At 55.1% G+C, this 24,413-nt stretch overlaps 3 protein-coding genes across 3 annotated transcripts in view; 1 reads left to right on the top strand and 2 right to left on the bottom strand.

Annotated features, from left to right (window-relative positions):
• Nucleotides 1–6,195: 6,195 nt before the first annotated feature.
• Nucleotides 6,196–15,456, top strand: P2RX6 (purinergic receptor P2X 6; the record flags this gene model as incomplete). Its single annotated transcript, XM_084217438.1, has 12 exons — nt 6,196–6,320; nt 6,424–6,568; nt 6,748–6,819; nt 8,857–8,932; nt 9,361–9,454; nt 9,702–9,782; nt 10,505–10,646; nt 10,822–10,931; nt 12,171–12,267; nt 13,848–13,913; nt 14,605–14,682; nt 15,418–15,456. The coding sequence occupies 12 exons, from the start codon at nt 6,196–6,198 to the stop codon at nt 15,454–15,456; spliced, it is 1,125 nt and encodes a 374-aa protein (XP_084073564.1).
• Nucleotides 15,457–16,316: 860 nt separating this feature from the next.
• On the bottom strand, nt 16,317–17,978 carry LOC311160303 (transmembrane protein 17B-like; the record flags this gene model as incomplete). The annotated part of the gene is given in 5 exon segments (XM_084216977.1): nt 16,317–16,383; nt 16,385–16,608; nt 16,967–17,080; nt 17,464–17,567; nt 17,861–17,978. Coding segments are annotated over 5 exon segments (627 nt in total).
• Nucleotides 17,979–22,546: 4,568 nt separating this feature from the next.
• AIFM3 (AIF family member 3) overlaps nt 22,547–24,413 on the bottom strand; it is a gene marked incomplete at both ends in the record, with an annotated part of 51,831 nt that continues 49,964 nt past the window's right edge. Inside the window, 3 exons of the mRNA XM_084217535.1 lie at nt 22,547–22,586; nt 23,081–23,101; nt 24,291–24,395. Coding sequence (XP_084073661.1) covers nt 22,547–22,586; nt 23,081–23,101; nt 24,291–24,395 — 166 coding nt within the window. The remainder of the gene's footprint in view (nt 22,587–23,080; nt 23,102–24,290; nt 24,396–24,413) is intronic.

Genomic DNA, 24,413 nt, shown 5'->3' with positions numbered 1-24,413 from the left:
AGGAGCAGCTCTGGCACACGTGCTCTGGGCTGGATTAAGGGCATTAATGTGAGTCCTGGATGATAATCCCCACGGACAGCATGGGAGTGGACAGGCAGCAGCCAGGGCTCGCTGAGCCTCTCCAGTGATGCTGCTGGACTGGGAGAGTAGCTGGCAGGGCAGTGCTGGTTTGTTGTGCCCCGGGAGGACAGTTCCCAATAAGGCAGGTGCAGCAGCACAAGGAGAAATGCAAATCCAGAGGGGAATAAAATGGGATCTGTACTAGAGAGAGAATCGGTGTTGGGGCTGTCACTTACCCCCTTTAAATGGCAGTGAGTAACTGAGTCTGTGGACTTTAGCCCCAGGTGCAAGTCAGGGGTGCTCCAGGGATGGACACAAGGACCGAGCCAGTGATGATTTTGGAGGCTTCAGGATACGGGATTGCTGCTGCAGCCCATGCAGCCCCGGGAATGGCACCAGTGGGAGCTGCAGAGATCTCTGGGCTGTGGGAGCTCTCACAGAAATCACTGGATTGTGGAACCCACAGGGATTGCTGGGCTCTTGCTTGGGAAAGCCCAGGGGAGCAGGAGTTGCAGGTAATAATAACTGTTTGATAACTGTTTAATAAGCAGCTGCTTGCAAAGTTGAGCCTGGTCCATGCTGGAGGGAGGAAAAGGGGAGCCCCGAGCACTGGAAGGGGCGGTGGGTTGCACACAGGAGAGAGCAGCTCCGTGTCCTAATTAAATCACTTCCCAGCCTCGTGTTCCTAAATTACCCCTCCCAGCTCTGAAAGCAGCACAGATGAGCTGCAGGGCTCAGGGAGGCTGGCTCTAAGTAATCCTCTCATGATCCTGCGCTGCTCCCCTCCTCCTCCCGCAGACACAGCCCGAGGATGAGGTAAGCACCACGCAGCATTCCGGGATGCCAGCAGCGGTGATCTGCTCCTACCGCCAGCAGGGGAATGGCAGGGCATTAAAAGATGGCACAGACCAAGGTGGTCTTGCTGTCCCCTTGTCCCTGCACGATGTGCTGGTGCTCAGGCAGACAGGTCCCCACGTCATTCCAGGAGTGTTTGTGCTGTGTCTCAGCAGTCCCGCAGCCACAGCTCTTCCGTCTCAGCACTTGCTGAGGAGCTGCGCAAGCGAGGGCACAAACGCCGTGGCAGAGGCTCCATCCAGCACCAGATGCATCCGCTGCATCTGCTTTGGGGGTAAGGGAGGAAACGGCCATTTCCCCACGTGTAACACACCACACAGACACAAAACTGCAGCTGCTGGCCTCGATCAACTTAGCGTTTTTTACCAACCTTACACATTCTATAAAAGGAGAATAAATCTTCCCCACATGCACAGGAGGCATGGAATGAAGCAGTGGACTGAAACTGCCATGAGGAAGATTTAGGTAGGAGACCAGAAACGTTCCCTGAGGCAATGAGAGCTTGGCCTGAGGTTGTGAAACATCTGTCAGATGCTGGCAGGAAGGAGCTGCAGCGAGTGGCTCCTCTGCAGCCAGGATGGCTGATTTCTCATTACCCCACACCTCTCTTGCTAGGCTGGAAGCATTCTAGGGCAGCCAATCCTTGCTGGAACAAGAGCCAATGCACCTCTGGGCATGGCAGCACACTTGATATCCTAAAGGAGATGAAAGTGCTCAAGAAAAATACTTGGAAAACACAAAACCCCCTTTTCTGTGCAGGGGGAGCAGGTGGAGCCACGCTGGAGGCTCCACTGCCCAGCCCTGCCTCCAAAGTTAGCAGCTGCTACAGCAAGAACTTTGGGATCCCCTCTGTCACTTACACCAGAGAAGTTCCACATGGAATCAGGCAGTGAGCTTCCCTGGAGTAGTAATGCTCATTTTTCAGAAACAGGCAGCTGGAGCAGTCCCAGAGCACTGCAGCAAAACAAGCTGGCAGATCCTTCTGAAAGGTGACAGGGACAGTCAAGGCTTCAAAAGGCCACTGAGCAAAGTGAGAGCTACTCAAGAATTCTGGGAAAATACAATCAGTGGCAATCATTGTGGATTTGTGTAACCTCTGTGCTCTGACTCAGAGAGGACCTGAAAAGAGGCAGCAGTGCTGGTGTGCTGTAAGGCCTCAATGAGGCATCCAACTGCTATCTGGAACTTTCTCAAAGAAAACAAAAAGGAACAATATGGAATTGACACTTGGACACACGCACAAAAAAAGGCTCAGTACTAGAATCATTGAATCCCTTGTGAACAGGGATTCAACAAGTCTGGTGAATTATTCCAAGATTGGTTTCCAACATAGAAAGAACACAATTGAGTTTGAGGAAAGAAGAACAGTAATTCCAGCAGGGGAGATTAGCAGGTCAATTTGGAGTAACTGGTATTGCAATTTAACAGAACTACAGTTCTCAGAGTAAGTCCCTACATGTTAATTCCTTACAACCTTTGGCAGCAGCTGCCAAAGCACAGCAAATCCCTCCAGCTTCCCACACAACCCTCCAGGCCAGCTCCAGCTGCCTGCTCCCTCTTCTCCCGGCAGCCCTTCGGGAAGGCAAATCACCCCTGGGCACAAGGCAGGCTTGTGCTCAGCGTCCCTCAGCCACCCCATCACACTCAGGACAACGGGGTGCTCGAGATCCCCATCCCAGTGACACTGCCCAGTGTAACCCTGCTGGCTCACCTGGTGTGTTTAGGGTCCCAAATGGTTTGTTGGTAGGTTTGTTGAGCCTAAAACCACACAGCTCTGACTCCAGTGACTAACAATGTGTCAAAACATGGGCAAGTGGATCTTCTCCAGCTGGTGAATAAGGACAGACTTGGACTGTACTGTTTCACAGGATTTTAATTTGCATCTCTTGTTCGGAGAGCACAGGAAGGGCTAGGGGCAAAGGACACAACAGAAGCAATAAATGGTAAAAAATATTTTAAATATAAGTACTTACACTGATTTAAACCAAGCCCTATAAAGCTTCTGTGTTCAATACACAAAGTTTTCATCTGGAGACTGAGGGAGTGTCAGGATGATTCTGATGTTTTTAGAGACAGCCCAAATTTAAAGACTGCAGCCCATATTTATAAATGGTATTTGCAAATGGTTTGGACAGACAATCCTGAGACAAAAGCACAGGCTTGATTTATTAGACACATAACTATAAAATGATTTGCACATTTATAGGACAGACCCCACTAGGTAAATAATATAATTATTTTCAAATAAAGAAGATAAACATTATAGAATCACAGAATCTTTTAAGTTGGAAAAAACCTCTAAGACTATTAACCCAGCACTGCCAACTCACCACTAACGACCAACACGTGGTCTCTTTCAGCCTCAGAGGCTGGAAGAACTGGTTTTTATTTTGGTGAGTAAAATTTTAGTAGAATAAAAACAATATGTAGACCACAAAACAATATCTGTATTGATTTATGAATCAGAAATTAAACCATTCAAAACATTCATTATAGTAATTTTGACTTTAAAAAGGAAAAAACTAGAAACAGAGAAATGAAAACATCTGTGATATGTCTCTAGATACTGGATGATTTTTCTCTCTTAATTCTAAGGTCCATGTGATCCCAGGTCATAGATGACTCTTGGACAGGCCAACAGCACATCAGCTTCATGTGAGCTTTCACAGTTTAAGAACAGGAGTGAAAACAATTCCCTGCTCCAAGCCTTTGGCCAAGGCAGCTGCCCTTGGCTATGGAAATGGTTCCAGCTGATTCTAAGTTTAATCCATTGTTTTCTGCTATAGCATTTCCAAAAATCTCCCCTAAGAAAAAATGCATGAAAGCAAATGGCTTAAGAGTTAAAAGGAAGCTTGGGTTGATTCATGTACTTCTCTGCAACTGTCTGCATTACCTCTAGGTGATTAAAACTACATATTTTTCTACTTAATTTACCACAAGCCCAAAGCAGAAGCTGCCAGACAGTGAAGCATCTACGTTCTTTGACCTCATGTTGCCAAGACAGCAAAGAGGGGCTGAAAGTGCAATCACTGTGACAAAGCCAGGGGCTGGTGCTCACAGGGCAGCTGTGGCTGCTCTGCTCGCTCTCCAGCTGCTGGAACCTGCCAGGGAACTGCCACAGCCTCCTGGTTCTGGAACCCCTCCCAGAGATCCTCGAAATCCAAATAGGTTTGCTCAGCAAGTGTTCTGTGAGTTTCCAGAGGGGCAGGAAAAAAATTAGGGTGTCAGCTAGGACAAATGAAAATGAAAAACATCCATGCCTGAAGCTGAGACAGCTGAGGAGAGCTGTTGGACTGCAAAAGGAACAGGAGGTGAGGAGGAGAGGGGTGGTGACAAGCAGCCACTGCAGCCTTCAAAGGTAAAGCCCAGGAAAGCAAGCAGGAATTTGGAACGAACGAGGGAGATGGCTGGGCTGCTCCTGGTGGCAGAAGTGGTGAGGATTCAGGGGGTTTTCTCTCCTGTGAGCCAAAGAAGGCCACTGAAGATATGAAGGATGTTCAAGGAGGAGGCTGTAGTGGGTGAGATGTGTGAGGGCTGAGGATTGTAAAGCAGTGGATGGAGTGGACATTGAATTTTGCATAAAAGACACCACCCAGGGAAAACATGGATCTGGCACAAAGCATTTCAGAAATATTTACAGTTAAACAGAAGCATGGCCATGACCTTGTGATTATACAAAAGATACTACAAAATCAAATTCTTTTCTCCATCCACGGATATTAGAGACAGGAAAATTAACTGGAAGGGACCTCAGAGAACTATTCCAGAAAAAATAAACTTAACAAAAAGGCTTATCATCAAAAATGAGTAGGAAAGACTGTACTCTTTTATGGTCTAAACTGCACATTTCTAAGATGCTGTGCCTGCTGAAAGCAGCTTCAGGTGGGACTAACTGACATGAATGTACAGAAGATTTATAATTTCTTCCGAAACACATCAATTTAAAAATATTAATTTAAAACAGAAGGTTTATAATTTCTTCTTAAAAATATTAATTTAAAAATGTGAAGTACTCCAGGGAAGATGACATAATGAAAAATTCTTTCTGTGGTGTACTGACCCATTTACACATCCCATCCTCCCACCTGCATCCAGGGAAGGAGACAATTCTGGTTCCTGAGCACTTCAAAGCAATCTGCTGGCAAATCCCCTCTGCTGGCCAACATCACATCTCATGTGGTGAGCCCTGGGCTCTGGTAGGTCCCCAAACGTCCAGCAGGGCAGGCTGGAATGGGTCTCTGATGTATCCTTGATGTAAAGCTTGGGTTGCTCCACCATCCAGAGGAATTACATCACTTTCATCAGCCAGAAAGAAAAATTGTCCGTCCCTTGCTCGGGAACTGGTCTATACTGGTTTAGCACAGGCTGGGAGAGCTGGGGGGGCTCACCTGGAGAGGAGAAGGCTCCAGGGAGAGCTCAGAGCCCCTTGCAGGGCCTGAAGGGGCTCCAGGAGAGCTGGAGAGGGACTGGGGACAAGGGCTGGAGGGACAGGACAGCTGGGGCTGCCCCTGGATCCCTGGCAGTGCCCAAGGCCAGGCTGGACACTGGGGCTGGAGCAGCCTGGGACAGTGGGAGGTGTCCCTGCCATGGCAGGGGTGGAGCGGAAGGGCTTTACGGCCTCTTCCAGCCCAAACCGTCCTGGGATGCTCGCTGCGGGGAGAGCCCGCGGCTGGAGGCGGCGGAGGCTCGCTCGGCTGTCCGGCAGGCCCCGCAGGCGCTGTGACCCCGTCACGGCCGCTGTGACCCGCCCCGGCCCGGGGTCGGGGTGCGGGCCCGGCCCGGCCCGAGGGCCCCCCCTGCCCCCACCCGCCGCTGCCACGGCAACGGCAACGGCAACGGGGCGGGGCTGCGGGAGGGGCGGGGCTGCGGGAGGGGCGGGGCTGAGGGAGGACGGGGCGGGGCCGCGGAGGGGAGGGGCGGGGCCGCGGGGGGGAGGGGCGGGGCCGCGGAGGGGAGGGGCGGGGCGGGGCTGCGCCGGGGAGCGCGGGCAGGGCGGGGGGTGCCGTGACTGCGGCCGCCGGCCCCGGGGCCGCCTTCTCTCCCTTGGTAGCCTTTCTCTCCTGGTGCCGCTATCCTCACCGTGACCCCCCTTACCCTTAGTGCCACTATCCTCACCGTGCCCCCCTTTGCCCTTAGTGCCGCTATCCTCACCGTGCCCTCCTTTGCCCTTAGTGCCGCTATCCCCCCCGTGCCCCCCCTTAGTGCCGCTATCCTCACCGTGCCCGCCTTTGCCCTTAGTGCCGCTTATCCCCCCGTGCCCGCCTTTCCCCCGGTGCCACCATGCCGAGCCCACCCTGCGGGTCCCTGCTCGACTACAAGACTGCCAAGTTCTCGCTGACGCGGAACCGGCGGGTGGGGCTGCTGCACCGGCTGCTGCAGCTGGGCGCGCTCGGCTACCTGCTGGGGTAGGGACCCTGCCCTCGGGCTGCCCGCTCCCGCTGGGGTAGGGCCATCCCCCCAGCCCCCGGGCCCGGCCGGAGCTCCTTCTGAGCCCCCGCTCCTCCGCAGGTGGGTGCTGCTGCTGCGGAAGGGGTACCAGGAGCGCGACACAGCCCCGCGGGTCACCGTGGTCACGAAAGTGAAGGGGGCGGCGGTCGCCGAGGCCGCGGGCCGGCGGCTCTGGGACGCTGCGGATCTCACCTGGCCCCCGCAGGTAGGGCCGGGCCCCGGGCGGGGACGAGGATGTCACACATACAGTCAATCATCTTGACAAGGGGATGCCGCGGGTACCGCTGGCCTCCCAAAGCCTATTCTGCCCATGGTGTCACAGGGCGACCCCTTGGACCCACCCTGGTGTCCGCCTCCCTTTGACAGCGCCTTCTTGCTTCCCAGGGAGAAAATGTGCTTTTCCTGGTGACCCATTTCATTGCCACAATCCAGCAAGCCCAAGGCACCTGCCCCGAGGTGAGTGAATGGACCTGCCCCAGCCCAGCCCCACAGGGCTGAGATGGAGCCAGTGGTTCTGCTGCTCAGTGGAACCCAGTGGAAGACCAGATAAAAGGGAAAAATGGATTTATATTCCCACAAATCCCAATTCCCCTCAGACTCACTGGATCATAGTGCTCCCCAGCACATCTGCACTTGCTTTGTCATACCTTCATGAGTCAAGAGGTGTATGCATGTGTGCTACCAGAACTGTTTCTGGTGGCCAGGACAGGGGACATGGGGCCTCTCCAGCTCTGAACTCTTTGTGTGGTGGCACTGTATGACCATTCCAGGTTTTCTGCTGCCCTTGAACAAGGGATGCCTTGACACACAATCCATGGATACCTGTGTCATGGTTCCTTGAAAACTTCCTGTTGTCCATCTTAGCGTCCTATTTTTAGGAGGAACAGAGCATAAGGTCTAGATGGTTTTTCATATACACTTAATTGTATATGTTCTCTGGGAGAACTCTTCCCTTTAAGGCTGGAGTCAGGCCAGCTCCTCTGCTGAGCTCTCCCAGGCTGAACCCAGCTCAGCAGATGGGAGAAAATGTCCTTTAAGCTGAACTGCTGCTGGCACTTTGTACCGAAGTCAAGCACCAATTGTCCTAATGGTCCCTTCAGCTCCTGCTGTGGCCAGCTGCTGCAGAGGAGGAGAAACACTGGGTTTGGCTTGGTGAAAATGGCACCAATGACCCATCTTTAAAATGCTGAGAACTCCTAAAGTCCCAACAGGGAGGAAGACAAGTGCTGCAGGGCATTTCGGGGTTCTCACAGGCAGCCACAGGCACCTCTAGGTGCTGGGTATGCTGTGTGCAAGCCAAGGACACACAGAGCTGAGGATTTCATTCTGTTCCAGGGCTGGGGTGTGTGTGGGTGCCTGTCCCAGCCTACACCCCATGCTGGTCTCCAAGAGTTCCTCAGTTCCTGCCATTGGGGGTGTAGATGACATTCATATTTGGAAAGCTTTGAATATTTAGCAGTGGCAGCTTTTGGCTTTACAGGGAGTTTGAGCTGCCTTAATATTCTTGATGGCCAGAGTATTTGGTGCTGGCAGATGAATTTGTCTGTGGCCAGAGGCAGCACCGAACACGAGCCGAGCTGTTTCAGCAGCTGTACATGCACTTAAGTCTTTTCATCCCTTTATCCCTTTATGTTCCTTTTCAGACTACCAAGTTCCCTCCTTCCCATGCCTTCTCTTCCTCCCCTAAATAACCCATTCCCTAAACACCTGGTGCAATCCCCAGATGTTCTCCTGCATCCCATAATGACTCCAGACCCCTAGCAGACCCTACCCAGCCCAAAGACACTGCTCCTCTCAGATCATGTTGGTGGGTTTACACCTGAATGAATGGCTGAGGCTGTCCTGAGGCCTCAGGGAAGGCCTGAACAGACCCCCACTTCTGACCACACAGATGAGGATTCCCCTCCTGCATTTGGGCCTCTGTGCCCTCAGAGCTTGGGGAGTGGGTTTCTGATGAGCTGGTGACTCCTGTCATGGCTTGGGGTAGCTGGGGGAGGTGTTAGTGGTGTTTCCCCAACTGTGATCATCTTTCTGTGTTTAAACAAGAGGTTTTTACTGCTCCTGACAATTGGGGAGGTCCAGAGTAAGGGTGAAGCTTTCCCCGTCTCTTGTAAAACTTGTGTCATGCTGGATTTAGGGGCTACTAAGCTCTCCCCCAGGGAATTCATCATGGTACTTTACAAGGTGCTTAATGGGCTCAGTCATTAGGGCCCTCCTGAATCCTCTGTGCCAGTTCCCAGTTCCATGTGGAAGGTCTGAGGTAGCTCCTGAGGCTTCCTCTGCCACTGAGCAGCAGAACACAAGTGCTCTGGAGAGGAAGGATTGCCCTTTGGACATGCCTCTCTTCTGACTGGCTAGAGGCTGATGAATGCTCATCTCTGTTTGGGAACCACTTGGAGAAGCAGGAGCAGCAGTGCAACAATGGGGGGAGTGACAGCATGGCCTCAGGCAGCTGCACAGCACAGTGACAGCACTTTTCTCTGTCCCTCCCAGAGCCCCTCTGTCCTCGACGGGATGTGCACAGAAGATGCAGATTGTCCCATGGGAAGCCCTGTGGTTCATGGCAATGGTACTGGGTGTTTTGCTAAAGAAACAAAATCCTAGAATGGGTTGGGTTAAAAAGCTCATCCTGTTCCACCCCTTCCATGGGCAGGGATGCCTTTCACTGTCCCAGGCTGCTCCCAGCCCCAGTGTCCACCCTGGCCTTGGGCACTGCCAGGGATCCAGGGGCAGCCCCAGCTGCTCTGGGCACCTGTGCCAGGGCCTGCCCACCCTGCCAGGGAACAATTCCTCATTCCCAACATCCCATCTAAACCTGCCTGTGCCCCTGGGACACCCTTCACTGTGTCCTCTCTCTCCAGACCCTTGTCCCAAGTCCCTCTCCAGCTCTCTTGGAGCCCCTTTAGGCACTGGAAGGGGCTCTAATGTCTCTCCAAAGTCTTCTCCAGGTAATCAACCCCAGCTCTCTCAGCCTGTCCTATATTATCTTGTTTCTAGGGATAAAAACTGGGAAATGTTTGATGTTCAATGCCACCCATTCCACCTGTGAGATCTATGGCTGGTGTCCTGTGGAGAATAGCACCCTGCCCAGGTAATCCCCCACGAGGAGACAGCAGATATTGGGAGCTTTGGCTCTCTCCCTCTCTGTTACCAGGAGTCTGACCACACATGCCCAAGGGCCAACCAGGCTCTGGGAGATCTCTGACATTTCTGGTCAGTTAAACTCAGAGGGCACCACCCAAGAGCAGGAGTTGGGGTTGCAGGAGAGACTGCAGAGCTTGCGAAATGGGGCCTTGGCCACTGTGCAAGGCTTGACTTTGTTGGTGGTTGTTTTCTAGGAAACCTCTTCTGGCTGAGGCAGAGAATTTCACTCTTTTTATAAAAAATACTGTCCACTTCACCAAATTTAACTTCTCCAAGTAAGTACAGTACTTCCCAGCCGGGCTGAGCATGCAGCCTGGTCCAGCCTTGGCACTGAGCCTGTCAGGGGGCTGAGGAGCTGAAGCACTCATGGGACCAGTGGCACCCAGGGCAGGTGGGGCTGGGGCAGTTAGGGCAGGACAGGTGTTGAGGTGAATACAGGTCACTTCAGCTGTGCTGGGCGTGCAGCTCTAAGAGCAGTGGGATGGGGACACCTCAGAGAGAGGGACTGGTGTCCATGTGCCCATGCAGAGCACTGCCGAGAGCCAGACAAGGCCAGCCATTCCCAAGCTCTCATTTGGAAGAGAAACTAATATTTTTGTCTTTTAGTCCTTGCAAAGTGGTTTCACAGAAGGCAAGTAGAGGGCTGCACTGGCCCCACAGTCCCAGGCACACTGACTGTGCTGCCTTACCATGGCAGGAGGTATGGCCCTGCTGTTACCTGCGGCAGTGACCAGAGCTGGGTGCTGGGAAGAAACAAAGGAGCACAAAGAGGTGGAAGGGAAGGCCATGGCACATGCTGTAGAGGATAACTCCATGTGAGATTCCTCTGGGCTGGTTTTTCTCCACCCTCTTCCATCTGAGGCTTTAGGCGAGGCACTGACTGTCCTCCCACTGATGCAGGAGCACTGGTGGGCCCAACCCCACGAGAGGGTCCCTTTGCAGTCCCCCAGCTGGGCTCCATGACTCCCACACCCCTGCCCCCTCTCTCCTGCCTCAGGTGCAACACGTTACAAACCAGTGATCCCAGCTATTTCAAGAGCTGCACATATGATCCAATCTTCCACCCCTCCTGCCCTGTGTTTCGTGTCCGTGACATGGTGGAGGCAGCTGGAGAGAACTTTGGAGACCTCGCGCTGCTGGTACTTGTTTTTTATATAACTATGGAAGGCAATTCAAAATTCCCCAAGGATGTGAGTGAGAAGCAGAGGACTGACCTGAAATGCTAAGGGAAGATGTGATTTGGGAGTATCTGAACAGTTAATGACTCGTCTAATCTGATTCCATGCTTCTCCTGGAATAAAATGTGCTTTACAGGGGGGAAGCATCAGGGTTCTTATTGAGTGGAACTGCGACCTGGACCACCCTGCTACCCAGTGCCAACCACAGTATTCCTTCAGCCTGCAGGACACGAGGTACAATTTCAGGTGAGGATGCTGGGACAGTGGCCACACAGGCCTGTGGGATCAGCACATGGCAGATTTCAGTTCTGATGGATGCTCTTAAAGGAGCAGCAGGGACAGGCAATGTGCCTCGGTCAGTTCACAGATGACACTGAGCTGGGTGGGAGTGTGGATCAGCTGGAAGGCAGGAATCCCTGCAGAGGGAGCTGGACAGGCTGGATCCATGGGCTGAGGCCAGTGGTGTGAGGTTCAACAAGGTCAAGTCCCAGGTTCTGTCTTGGGGTCAGAACGATGCCATGGAATATTACAGGCTGGGGCAGAGTGGCTGGAAAGCTGTAGGTAGAAAAGGACCTGAAGGTGAACATGAGCCCAGGTGGGCAGGAGGGCCAAGGGCACCTGATCTGTGCTGGCCCTGCTGGGGCACCTCCAGTGCTGGGGCAGCTCTGGGAGCCTCCTGACAGGAGAGACCTGGAGGGGCTGGAGCGTGTCCAGGGAAGGGGACGGAGCTGGGAAGGGGCTGGAGCCCCAGGAGGGGCTGAGGGAGCTGGGAAGGGGCTGGAGCCCCAGGAGAGGCTGAGGGAGCTGGGAAGGGGCTCAGCCTGGAGCAAAGGAGGCTCAGGGGGGACCTTGTGGCTCTGCACAGCTCCTGACAGGAGGGGACAGCCGGGGGGGTCGGGCTGTGCTCCCAGGCCCAACAAGGAGCCTTTTTGCAGGGAACAGCCTGAAGTTGCACTAAGGGAGTGTTTAGATTGCATGTTAGAAAAAATCTTTTCACTGGAAGGTTTATCCAGCCCTGGCGCAGCTGCCCAGGGCAGTGGTGGAGTCCCTGTCCCTGGAGGGATTTAAAAGCTGCGTAGATGCGGCACCTGGGGACATGGGTTAGTGCTGGGTTAACTGTCTGGACTTAAAGATCTTAGAGACCTTTAAGGCATTGGGAAATGGTAACTCAGGGCGGGGTTGCTGTGGCAATTCCCACACTTTGTAGCTCTTTTGTGTTTGGAGCTGAGCGGGTCATTACCTGCCTGAGGGCAGGGGCCTGTGACTGTCCCCACCCGGGCTGGGCACACCGAGCTGCGTGCTCCCAGTGACCCAGACTGGGTGCTGAGGGGATGCTGGTGCCTCACTGTTGGTGCCAGTGAGTCATGGCTGCACACGAATGCCCAGCTCCCAGCCTGCAGGACACCCCGGAACCCAGAGGCCCGGCAATCCTGTGGCACCCCCTTCCCTCCCTGCCCTTCTGAGCCGTCCCAGTGTCTCCCACAGAACTGCCTCCTACTACCGGGGCTCGCAGCAGCAGCAGCTCTACCGGAACCTGCTGAAGCTCTACGGGATCCGCTTTGACCTCTCCGTGCACGGCCAGGTACCCTGAGCTCCTCAGCCCCAGGGCTGACTGCTCCCGCCGCTGCTCCCGCCCTGCCCCGGCCTTTCTGCTGCCCTCCTTCTCCCCCGCTGCAGCTCCTCACCTCTTCCCGGAGTTTTCTAAGCAGAGCAGGAGCAGGTCCCTCCTATTTGCAGAAAAACCTTTTGGTAATGCCCTGAGAAGGGAGATTTCCCTCTCTGAGGGTCTGACATGGGGGCCATGAAGTGTTCAGTAGGCAAGGTGAACTGGGCCTGTGGGTGTGTCTCTCTGAGGGTGTTATGGTGGGAGCACCCTGACAAAGATCAACCTGAACTCTGCTGAACATGCACAATTAATCCCTTCTTGATTAAAAGTACCCTCAGGGGGGAAAGGTGTGGTGTGATTAAGGCTGGGCATGCCCCAGCCTTGTGCACTGAGAGCCCAGAAATGCCCTGTGTCCTGGACTCACCCTCAGCACTGTGGGCAGGGGGTGAAGGGGGATTCTGCTTCTCTGCCCTGCTCAGGGGCAGTGCTGCACCCGCTCTGGTGTCTCCAACAACAGAAGGATTTGGAGCTGCTGGAGTGAGCCCAGAGGAGGCACCAGAGATGCTCCAAGGGCTGGAGCCAGGCTGGGAGAGCTGGGGGTGCTCACCTGGAGAGGAGAAGGCTCCAGGGAGAGCTCAGAGCCCCTTGCAGGGCCTGAAGGGGCTCCAGGAGAGCTGGAGAGGGACTGGGGACAAGGGATGGAGGGACAGGACACAGGGAATGGCTTCTCAGGGTTAGATGGGATATTAGGAAGAAATCCTTCCCTGTGAGGGTGATGATGCCCAGGCACAGGTTGCCCACAGAAGCTGTGACTCCCCCATTCCTGGAAATGTCCAAGGCCAGGCAGGATGGGGCTTGGAGTACCCTGGGGTAGTGGAAGGTGTCCCTGCCCATGGCGGGGGGTGGAATGAGATGAGCTTTAAGGTCTCTTCCAACCCAAACTATTCCATGTTTCCATGATTCTTGATGCTACTCTGTGCAGCATCACTGACAAAGCCAGTGTTTAGCTTTCCAAAGAGGGAGCCTGTGCTGAGAGCACTTTCCACACTGAGAGATGTCCACATGCTGGTCTTTCAGCAGTGCCCTTTGTACCTGAAGAAGGTGAAGCACACAGTGCAGGACAGGGTGTACCACTTCTAGGCTGAGAGAGCAGGTCCAGGAGCTGTGGAGCAGGAGAGAACAGCCAGAAGAGAAACCACCAGGTTCATTTGTGAAGGGAGGGACACATCACATCAGGGTTGTGTTTGCTGCCATGTGGTTCCATGGGTGGCAGCTGCAGCAAGAGGGAAATTCCTGCTGTGCCTGCAGGAGCAGGTGGGTCACAGTAACCTCTGCTGCTTTCAGGTCATCAGGCACCTCAGTCCCTTCTTTGACAACCAAAGAGGGCTGGAGTCAGCACAACAGCGTTTCCTACAAATTGGCATGGGGAAAAATCCCTGGATCCTTCCAGCACCTCCTGACTTTGAGCATGCTGCCCCACAAGGCTCAGCCCACAACCTTCTCACCCCCTGACCACTCTTCACCCTCTCTCTTGCCCCTCCACTGTTTCTCACCAGGCTGGGAAGTTCAGCATTGTTCCTACTGCTGTGAGCTTTGGCACCAGCATCGCCTTCTTTGGTGCTGTGAGTACTCCAGACACACTCTTCCCCTTCCATCCCTGCCTTGGGATTTGCCACTTCTCAGTTGTTCCCCTGCCTGCCTGGGCACAAGGCTTCCTTAGTGGCAGCCAGCACAGAGGGGAGATGGTCTGCCAGGGTGTCAGCTCAGGTTTCCCTGTGACCATTCCTAATGACACCACTGGATTGGGATCCTGAGTGCTAGCATAGTCATGTCTCATGGTGGTCAAGTTTTTGTGTGGGTCCTGGGACAGAGCATCACTGGGATGCTGCTGGCAGGAAAGAGCAGCTCCTCTCTGCTTCTCCTCTGACTGAAAGGATGCAGTGTCCTATCACTATGGTGGGGCAGCCCCTTGTAGAGCCCTTCTGTGGCTCTTCCCTTCCAGCAGAGTAACAGGGAGGTCCCCCCCTGTGCCCCTTTCCCCCCTGACATGCTCATCCCAGTCCATATGTGACTGAAGGTGCTGAACAGCCCTCCCTGTGCATCCATTGCAGCCTGGGGATCCTGCCTGCCCTCCTGTGCAGTTCCTGGCCCTGGGCTGGGTCAGAGAGGAGCCAGTGGAGCTGTCTGGAGGCAGGGCTGGCTTGCTGCCCCAGCAAATGCCCACAGTTGGCTGCAGCACTCAGGGGGAGCCAGGATGGAAGGCCAGGCATTCCTGTGGGAAGGTTCCTGTCTTCAATGTTTGTCTGTCTCCAGGCTACAATGGTCTGTGACCTGGTTCTGCTCTACCTGGATGCAAAGGCTGACCTTTATTGGAAGGAGAAGTTTGAGGAGGTAAGGATAGGGCTACATGGGAGAGAGGAGGTTTTGAAGCGAATCATTTTGGATTTAATGATTTTCTGCCCTTTGGTTAAAATTCAGTTCCCAAAATCAGGGAAAAACCTGGTGGAGCAGCCCTTAGTTTTCAACTTTTGGGCTTGGTTGCCAGTCTGAACTGGGAGAGGGATCCAGCTGGTGCCAGGAGTCAGGGGAAGTTGCACCAGGACCTCAGCTACTGTCAAAACATCCATCAGTGGGTCACCATGGAGACCTTCCCTGGAAAACTGACCCAGCTCTATGCTTTTCATCCTCTTCCAAAGGGAATCTGTTGGGACTCCATGCAGAGAGGGACCAGCCCTCCAGGGCACACCCTGATCTGTGGTTCACTGACAGGTTCATGTGCTAAGCATGATTGCATTGTGGGAATTCACTGCCGTGGTGAATCAGGGAGTCACAGGGTGGCCCCTACAGACCAGGAGAGCTGCCAGCCCTGCCTCAGGTCATTTCCAGCTTTGTCTGGCCAAGTCTTTGGAGCCTCCGAGGACTGAGATCCCCCAGCTCCTGGTGAACTGTCCCAAAGCTGCACCATCCAGTGGTGGGGGGGAAACTTTCCTAATGCCTGATCTCGAATCCAGAGTGGGGTGGGGGTCTGGACAGTGAATCTGGTTGCATGGAACCAAGCAGAGTAACCAAGGGCCACCTGGGCTGCCTCCATGCCTGTTGTAGACTGATGTCCTGTTCATTTTGCAGGCAAGGCCCCCCAAAGGTAAGCCTGAGGGCACAGCTTAGGGACATGGGCAATGCTCCACCACAAACACCCTTCCCTCCAGAGCCACCTGCAGGCAGGTATGATGGGGACACGGCTGCAGCCCTGGTGGAGGTGGGCCAGTCCGGGCCAGGTGGGCTCTGCTGGGGTTAGGGTCTGTCTTTCCTGCAGAAGCACTGGCAGCAGCAGCAGTCTTGGCTCCTGGAGCACGATGCCATCCCAGGGGCAGCCCCCAGCGCTGACAGCCGGTGCCGGAGCAGAGCCCACGGAGCTCCCCCAGAGGGGGCTGGGGAGCAGCTGCTCCTGCTTGGCACAAGAGGCTTAAAGCATTTTGCATTTCTCGATGTTCCAATGACCATGGGCCTTGATTTCCCTTGAAAAACAGGGATGCAATGGAATAAATGTTCTGGAAGCAGGAGGAGGTTTTGCTCTGTTTCTAGCCCTGGAGGGACTGTAAGGTTGTGGGGTGCTGCTCTTGCACTTCGTGGCACCCTTCCAGCTGGGATGGCTTCATGTGGGCCACCTGGATTCTCAGAAACTCCCTGGGAAGCTCAGGGAGGGTTTAGGAGCCAAGTTTTAAGTTCCAGCCCTGGGCTGGTACTTCCTAGGGATGTGCAGTGGCTCCTGCACCCTGATTCCTGCCTCCTGCCAGGGCTGATGCTCAGCAAGGAGAGGCACAGCCCTGGGGTGAGCCAGAATGTTTCAGAGGTACTGACCCCTCCCTCCCACTTTTCCCAGGCTGTGTTAGCTGGTGCAAGGCAGGGATCAGCTGGGCTGTGCCTGGGTGCTGCTCTGGGACCTCCACAAAGCTCAGAAACAGTGTCTGTGGGTTCGAGCACTGTTTAATGCTCCTTGCCAGGACCAGCTGTGTGGGGTGGAGGGGTCATGCAGCATCACCCCATCTCGGCTGCCTGTCCCCCTGTGCCCCTGGGCTCCAGCCAGCCCCTCCCACCCTCCTGGAACTGCCGCAGGTAGAACTGTGCCGCCAGCTGCTTGGTCATAGTCCTCAGCACCAGGAAGGCAGCCACGATCTCGAGGAGGAGGAAGGCCAGGAACAAGCTGTGCATGGGCCTCTCCAGCGGTAGGTGGATGACCTGCCTGTCCGTCAGCAGGAAAAGCAGGAGGGGCAGCTGGATCAGGAAGGAGAGGAGCAGGAACCCAGCCAGCTCAGGCACCTGAAGGATCAGAACCTGCTGAGATAGGGCCAGGAGGCAGTGGTGGCCTGGGGGGACCCTCTGTGCCCCTGGAGGCTCCTGTATCAGCCTCTGCTGGCCTTGGAACCTGGAGACCAGGAATGTCCCTGCTCCATTGAGCTGTGGTCAGATGCTGTCAAACCCCCCAGTGGAGGGACAGAGCAGGAGGGCAAATGGGTCCCCTTCATTCCCCCTCTCCAGGTCATGCCTTTACCCACAATTCCCTTCTAGGACAGCTCCAGGTAGACCTCCAGAGAAAGGACAGTGATGGGCACATGGCTCCTAAGTGAGGGGATGTCCAGCTCCCCCAGCTGGGCTGGGCAGGGCAGGCAGTGCTTACCTTCTCCTGGAGGTTCCCCAGGTAGCCCAGGTAGAGGCGGGAGCCCTCAGCCAGAGAGAGGATGAGGAAGGCTGTGACCAGCAGGAACTGATAGTGCCAAGGCAGCAGGTGGTACTGTTATGGGGGCACAGCTTTGTCCAAATCCAGCTGTCCATGCCCAGTTTCCCTTTCCCTGTGCACCATTCCCTGCTCTCCATGCCCACCTCCCTGTGCCCTCCTCCCCATACCCAGCTCTCCATGCTCTGCCAGCTCTCACCATGCTGGTGCCCACCTCTGCCTACTCTTCCCCCCATTTTGACCATTCCTGCCTGGAGAGTTCATAATTTCCATCTCTAGCAGAGATGAGCAATCTTTTCTCATGGGGGTCAGGGCATTTTGGGGATCCATTAATTCTGAGCAGGCACCTCTGTCCCCTGCCCCCTTTGTCCCCCACCCATGCCCAGGGAGACTTGGCAGGAGCAGCTCCCCCCATGCCTACATGCCCCCTGGGATGGTACCTTCAGGTACAGCATAATCCCCTCAGCCAGGCACCAGACTGGGAAGTAGTAGACGTTGAAGTAGAGCATCATCTGGAGGGGCAGGCTGGACAGCACCTTGTGAGCTAGGCAGGACAGGCAGGGATGGGCAGGCTGCTCACCAGCCCCAGGGTCCCCCTGTGCAGAGGGACCCCCCCTCACAGCTTGTGGAGGGGAGCAACAGACCCTGGGTCCCACAAGCAGCTGATTGCAGCAAATGTTCTTATTTCTGCTCCCCTCCCTGGTGGGTGGGCTCAGGGACCCTTTGGGTGCTGCTGCCTTAGAGGCACCCAGGTGCTTTGGTGTGGTGCTGAGGAGGGCCACGGGGATGGAGAGCCCCTGTTCCCAAGCCCCCTCTGCAGAGCCCCTGTGCCCATACCTGGCTGGGAGCTGGGGGCAGTGCCGCTGTCCCACGTCTTGTTGTTGATGAAGAGGGAGCCGCTGAAGGCCACCAAGCCCCGGCGCAGGCTGGGGGGCAGCGGGGTGGGCACAGCCATGGACAGCAGCTGAGCCCTGCTCAGCCCAGCCCGGCTCAGCCCAGATTAGCCAGGAGGGAATCAATCAGGTGACGGGCCAGGCTAATGCGCAGGGCCACACGGCCATTGGCTCCCTGGGGACAGGGCTGCTGATCTGGAAGGGGGATCTGGGGAGGGAGAATTCCCACCTTGGAACACCAAGCCCATGCAGGAATCACAAGGTGGACTTGCAAGGAAATCACAAGTCACAGAGCATCTCCCCTCAACAGCATCTTTAGGGGGGACAGCAGCTTGTACCTGTCACTGTGACTTGCAGCAACTGCACCCTCTCCCAGCCAGGCTCTATCAACACAAATATTGCTCAAAGACCCCTGACAGATGAGGATGTCTCATGAGAGGATGGTATTCTTCATTCTTCAGGGCCTCCAGGTTCATGGAGCATTTACCCATCACTGCGAGTTCCTCAAGCCCCATCCAGGCTAAGGGGTGCTGGAGGGCAGTGGGGGATGATATATTAGGGGGTGGCTGAGCCAGAGGTGAATGGGAGGGAAAAGTTCTTCAGGAACTTCAAGTTCAAAATCACAGAATTATTAAGGTGGAAAAACCCCTCTAAGATCATCAGGTCTAATTATTAGCCCAGCACTGCCAGGGTCACCACGAAACCATGTCCCCAAGTGCTACATCTACACATTTCTTGAACAGTTCCAGGGATGGGGACTCCACCACTGCCCTGGGAGGCCTGTGTAAGAGCTGGACAAACCTTTCCATGAAGAAATATTCCCCAAATTCCACCCTGAACCTGTCCTGGCCCAGCCTGAGGCCGTTCCCTCTCCTCCTGTCCCTGTTCCCTGGGAGCACAGCCTGACCCCCCCGGCTGTCCCTTCCTGTCAGGAGCTGTGCAGAGCCACAAGGTCCCCCCTGAGCCTCCTTTGCTCCAGGCTGAGCCCCTTCCCAGCTCCTTCAGCCTCTCCTGGGGCTCCCTTCTCTTCCCCAGCACTGTTGCCTTCCCTGGACACGCTCTTTAAGTGTCAGTCAGTTCTACCCAACAGATCTGGTCTCACCTCATGATTTTCAGCCTCCAACTCACCCCATAAGGTGCATCAGAGAAGCTGCTTCAAATAGTGGGAGCAAGTGCTATAAATGAGGTCCTTAAGGGCCAGGAACTGTCAAGGAACACAAGAAACCAAAAAAAGAGATTATCCTTTTCCTAGATACAGCTAAAATGAAATTGCAGAGCTCACTGCCATATGCTGCCAAACCCAAACTGTCTGGGGATAAAACATGGTTAAACCAGCACCTGACTGGCTGAAGTTGTAGGATCACAGCATGTTTTGGGTTGGAAGAGACCTTAAAGCTCGTCTCATTCCACCCCCTGCCATGGGCAGGGACAGCTTCCACTGTCCCAGGCTGCTCCAAGCCCCATCCATCCTAGCCTTGGGCACTGCCAGGGATCCAGGGGCAGCTGCTGTGGGCACCCTGTGCCAGGGCCTCACCACCCTCACAGGGAAGGATTTCTTCACTATATCCCATCTCCTTCCCAATATCCCAACCTGCCCTTGTCCTGTCCCACCATGCCTTGTCCCCAGTCCCTCTCCAGCTCTCCTGGAGCCCCTTCAGGCCCTTCCAGGGGCTCTGAGCTCTCCCTGGAGCCTTCTCCTTTCCAGGTGAGCATCCCCCAACTCTCCCAGCCTGGCTCCAGAGCAGAGGGGCTCCAGCCTTCAGAGGATCTCTGTGGCCTCCTCTGAACTCGTTCCAGCAGTTCCAGGTCCCTCCTGTGCTGGGACCCTAGAGCTGGATGCTGCTCTCCAGATGGGGTCTCACCTGCATGGGGCAGAGTCAAAGCCCCAGCTGTCCCCCAAGTCCTGCCAGCACACAGGTGGGACACGGGCAGGGTGACAGGCACGGCCCAGAATCTGAGCAGCAGGAGCTGCTGGGGAGCTCAGGATCTGGGGGCATCAGGTCTGCATGGGCAGTCAAGGTGAGCAACCAAAATGATACTTGGGCAGTCTGGTGGAGGGAACTGACCTGGGGCAGTGCAGCTGGGGGTCACTGCTCAGGCCCCAGCTGGGCTGTCATTCCTCATGGGAACAGGCATGTTTCTTAAGCAGAGATGGAAACTTTCTGTCCTGGCACGAGAGGTTGCAAGATGGGCCTGGAAAGGTGGCAGAAAACACAACCCAGCCTTGCCCAGCTCCAGGACAGACTCACCAGCAGGAAGCATTTGGCAAGGCACTGGATAAGGGGTCCTAGGTTCAACAGCACTCCACAGCTGTGCAGAGGAGCAATACCCATCTGAGGCAGCCCTGCCCATGACCTGACACATGCCAAGGAAAGCTACGGTGGTGACTGGGATTTCTTGTGTCACAGGTGACATTACCAGACCTGGTTGAAACAACTCCTCCGTAAAAAGCAGGCAATGGGACTTGTTACCCCCACTGCAGCTGTAGGCTAGGACAGAAGGTCCTTCCTCAGCCCCTGAAAGGTCTTCAGCCATGAAAACACGGGGGTGATGCCCATTTTATGCAGCTCATGCACAATACTGGATGAGGTCCCATCAGAGGTAAAGGAGGTCAAAAAGCATCTTCCTGAAAAGCAAAGCACTCTGCCACTGTGTCCCCACTGTAGCAAAGTTGTGCTGGGGGAGCTGTCAGTCTCACCCAGCATGGAGAATATGACAGAGAGCTTGGGGAAAACACACAGCTGCAGGGAATGCCACCCTGTGGTGCCCCAGAGTGCCCTGGCACTCCAGCTGGGTCCCCTGGGGAGCTACCAAAGCTGAGTCCAACCATCCCACCCGCAGGACACGGGATACAAAGCCAGATCTTTGTGGGTAGCAGGCAGAGCTGAGGCAGCTGCCTCCGCCTGGGCAGTTCCCCCAGCCCTAGGCCACTCTGGAAGAGCCCTGTCTGGGGCACCAGGATCTGAGCAGCCCTAGTCACCCCTGCCCTGGGAGGAGGACCTGTGGGCAGGAACACTGACATTTGTCTTTTGGAACTTGAGATGGGACTTGCAAGTTCCCATCGCTTTGTGGATCCAGCAGACACGCAATGGTCCCTATTCACACATCACAGGATGTGTGCTGGAGTGTGCACATCCTGCTACCATCCCTCCTGGTCACTCCATCTGGGAAAAGCTCTGCAGTGAAACCAGGAGAGACCAACCAGAGATGTGACAGACACTGGTGCATTTCTACCTAGCCAAGATCTGAAATACTGGAAATACAGGTGAGCTGGACACAGGTGGGAAGTCTCCAGAGAAGAGGTTCTTGAACAACCTGGCTAGCATGCAGAGGTGACCCAAGGTCTTGGAAGGAATCAGAAATAACCCAGACCCCAAGAATAGTATTGCTTTAATTCACAGGGGGTGAATCAAATTAAAAATATAAATCCTCTTGTTTGGGACTCAGGGTAAAACACTGACTGCTGGGGAAGGAGTTGCCCCCAGAACAAAGCACTGGAGTCTCTCCAAGGGGGACCCTCAACCCCCACTCTGCTGGGCTGATGGACTCTGAGCTGTGGCTGGCCAAGTCCACTCCTGAACTGGAGACATGGCTCTTCTTCAGCATGGGACCAGAAATAGGACAGCAGAGCACGAGCATGGTGGGCTGGGAAATGCAGCTTTGTCACTACACCGGGTAAGTGCCAGAGAATGGACAGCCAGAAATGCTTCCCCAGCTACTTTTCCTCGAATAACACCTCAGCAACAACACTGATTCCATGATTGCATTAAGGAGAGATATCTCAAGGCTGGCTGGAAGGGTGGCCACGCAGCCCAGGGCTGCAGCTGAGACATCACAGCTCTCAGGTACCCCTGCAATGCACCCGGGAATGGGCCCAAGAGCTGCAGTGCCCCAGCCCAAACCAAGCCCCAGGAGACAGGGAACGAATCCCAGCCCCTTGGCTGCTCCAGGACAGGAGATGCTGGGATGGGACTGACGAACTCCAGAGCCCTCAGCATGGACAGGGACCCACCTCTACTGGTGGGGCTGCACAGGACCAGCCTGGACAACACAAGCACCAGCTGCACAGAGATCACCCAGTGTAATCTCCTGTCCTGCCCAGGTGCCCCCGGGGGTGGGTGGGCACAGGGAGGGCTGTGGCAAATGCGGCAGCCATGCAGCAAAGGAGCGGGCGTCAGGCTCCGCAGGGATGCGCACTGGAGCTCTGCTGGGAGCAAAGAGAATTTGGAAAGGAGCATCATGCATGAAAGCACAGGAGCAACCAGAGGCACTCGTGCTGCTTATGGGAGTGAGGGACATGCATGGGGCACTCCTGCCTGGGGACCCTCAGCCCTATGGCAGCATCCAGAGCCATATGGCACCCATGCCCGCTGCCAGTGCCAAGCCTCACGCTCTCTGTGGGCTGCTGCTCCAGCATTCCACAGCAATTGCAACAGCAGAGCCCCATCCGCAGCCCAGCAGGCACAGGGGCGGAGGAGCTGTGTGAGATCCTCCTGGAAGATCTGAAGGCAGTTTCATCAAGGTCTCAAAGGGAAATATCTGAGCCATGGGGTTCCCACCAGGCCATGGAGCTGCTGTCCCATCTCCCCACGGCGAGTGCAGCATCAGGAGAGCTCAGCCATCCGTGGCTTTAGGTGCCTTTCCCTGTTAGCCACGACATGTCTCCAGTTCTAGAAGAGAGAAAAACAACAGCGCTGTGAGGGGTTTCTCAACGTGCACAGGCAAGTGCTCTTGGTGTTCCTTGGTGCTAGTCCAGTGCTTGGTGTCCATCCCAGCAATCAGCTGCCTCCTCTGCCCTCACTCACCTGCCACTAAACTGTCCAAAAAAGTCATCTGCAGGTCCTCAATTCTGTGTAAAACTGAGTTAAAACATTTATTTATTTATACTTAAAAGCTGCCCTTCAGCTGAAAATCCATGGAAAGCCGCCAAAGCCCAGCCAAGCAAGGTCGCAGCCAACAGGATCCATGCCGGATGCGGCTCCTGACAGCCCCAGCCCTATCACCCAGCATCGCCCCCCGTGTAAGGGGGATGCAAAATAAGGACACTCCCCCTGTAACCAATGTCCCCACATGGTAATTAGGGATCTGGCCCAGTCAGGGGGACAGCTGTCCCTCCTGCCAGCCCCTCACACCCAGCACACGCAGGATACCAAACCGAACGTACTTGCCGTGACGGACAAACAGCCTAAAGTTGTGAAAGCAGCAGGAGACAAAGAGAGAAAAGACATTCAGGTTTAATCTGGCTTCCTCCAGCCCCTGAGCCCCACCACAGGGCCTGCAGCTCCTCCCCACCCCCAGGATACCCACAAGATACCACCTCCCTCCCAGCCACAAAGTGGGGCACCAGCAACCATTTCCTGATGTACTGGGGTGATGGCACAAGAAATTCTTCCTTTTGAGGGTGTTGAGACCCTGGCACAGGCTGCCCAGAGAATCTCTGGCTGCCCCATCCCTGGAAGTGTCCAAGGCCAGGTTGGATGGGCCTTGGAGCAATCTGGGATAGTGGGAGGGAAGGGGACAGGGGGTGGAATTGGATGGGCTTTAAGGTCCCTTCTAACCCAAACTGTTCTATCATTTTATGAACCCTGTCTCAGCTGAGGGGGCCCACGACATACTCCCCATGCCAGGGATGCCCAGGGAGTCTGAGAGACAAAGCTTCCTGGGGACTGGGAGTGCTCCTCTCCCTGAGCTTTTGAAAATATCTGGTTTTATTCCAGATGTGGAAACACCCCTGGAACAGGGACCCACATTTCCTCAGCAGCTCTGATTCCCACTTTAAAGGCCTCTTCCCAGCTGTTATTATCTCCCTGGAATTTGCCTTCCAGCACCCACCCTCAGCACAAAGCTATGCTCTTTCCTCTGCATGGTCTAAAAAACACAGTGAAGGGAGAAAAATGTCCTTTGCCAAGGAGGTCCACTCCAAGGAATTCAAGGCTGAGACACCACAGGCCAGCATACTGGCACCACCAGCTCTTTGGGCTGGGTTGTGCACATGGGGTTATGCACAGGCTACACACCCAGTCCCTCTCTCCCAGCAGGTCTCCTCGACTGGCTGGGTGGCCAGGTGCGCCCCAGCATCCGGCATTACTTCCTTGCTGATGTGCCAGTGCCCAAAGGCAGAGAGTATCCTCATCCCATCCTGTCTGTGCAAGGATTTGGGTCCTGGTGTTTAAGACAAACCCCATGTGTGGGGGATGTCAGGCCTGGAGGCAGCTGGGAGTAGCACAGGGGAGATGGAGGAAGCAGAACAGGAAGGGAGACGCAAGAGGGGTATGGAGATGGTTTGGTGTGAAAGGCTCAGCTCTGCCCTGCACCCCATGGCCGTGCTTCGCCCCTGCCCTGGCACTGCCACTTCCCACTGCCTGTCTACTTACTCTACATCCCGCTTCCGGATGGTCCTGCCAGCAGCCAGGACCTCGGCCACCTTGGACACGATTGGGTCGTAGTTCATGCTGGCCACAGCCACCACCTCGTCACTCCTAGGGCCGGGCAGAGCA

Source organism: Fringilla coelebs (genome assembly GCF_963513975.1).
Source record: "Fringilla coelebs genome assembly, chromosome: 17".
NCBI lineage: Eukaryota > Metazoa > Chordata > Aves > Passeriformes > Fringillidae > Fringilla > Fringilla coelebs.
Note: the sequence above shows the minus strand (reverse complement) of the source record. Positions and strands in the feature narration are given on the sequence as shown.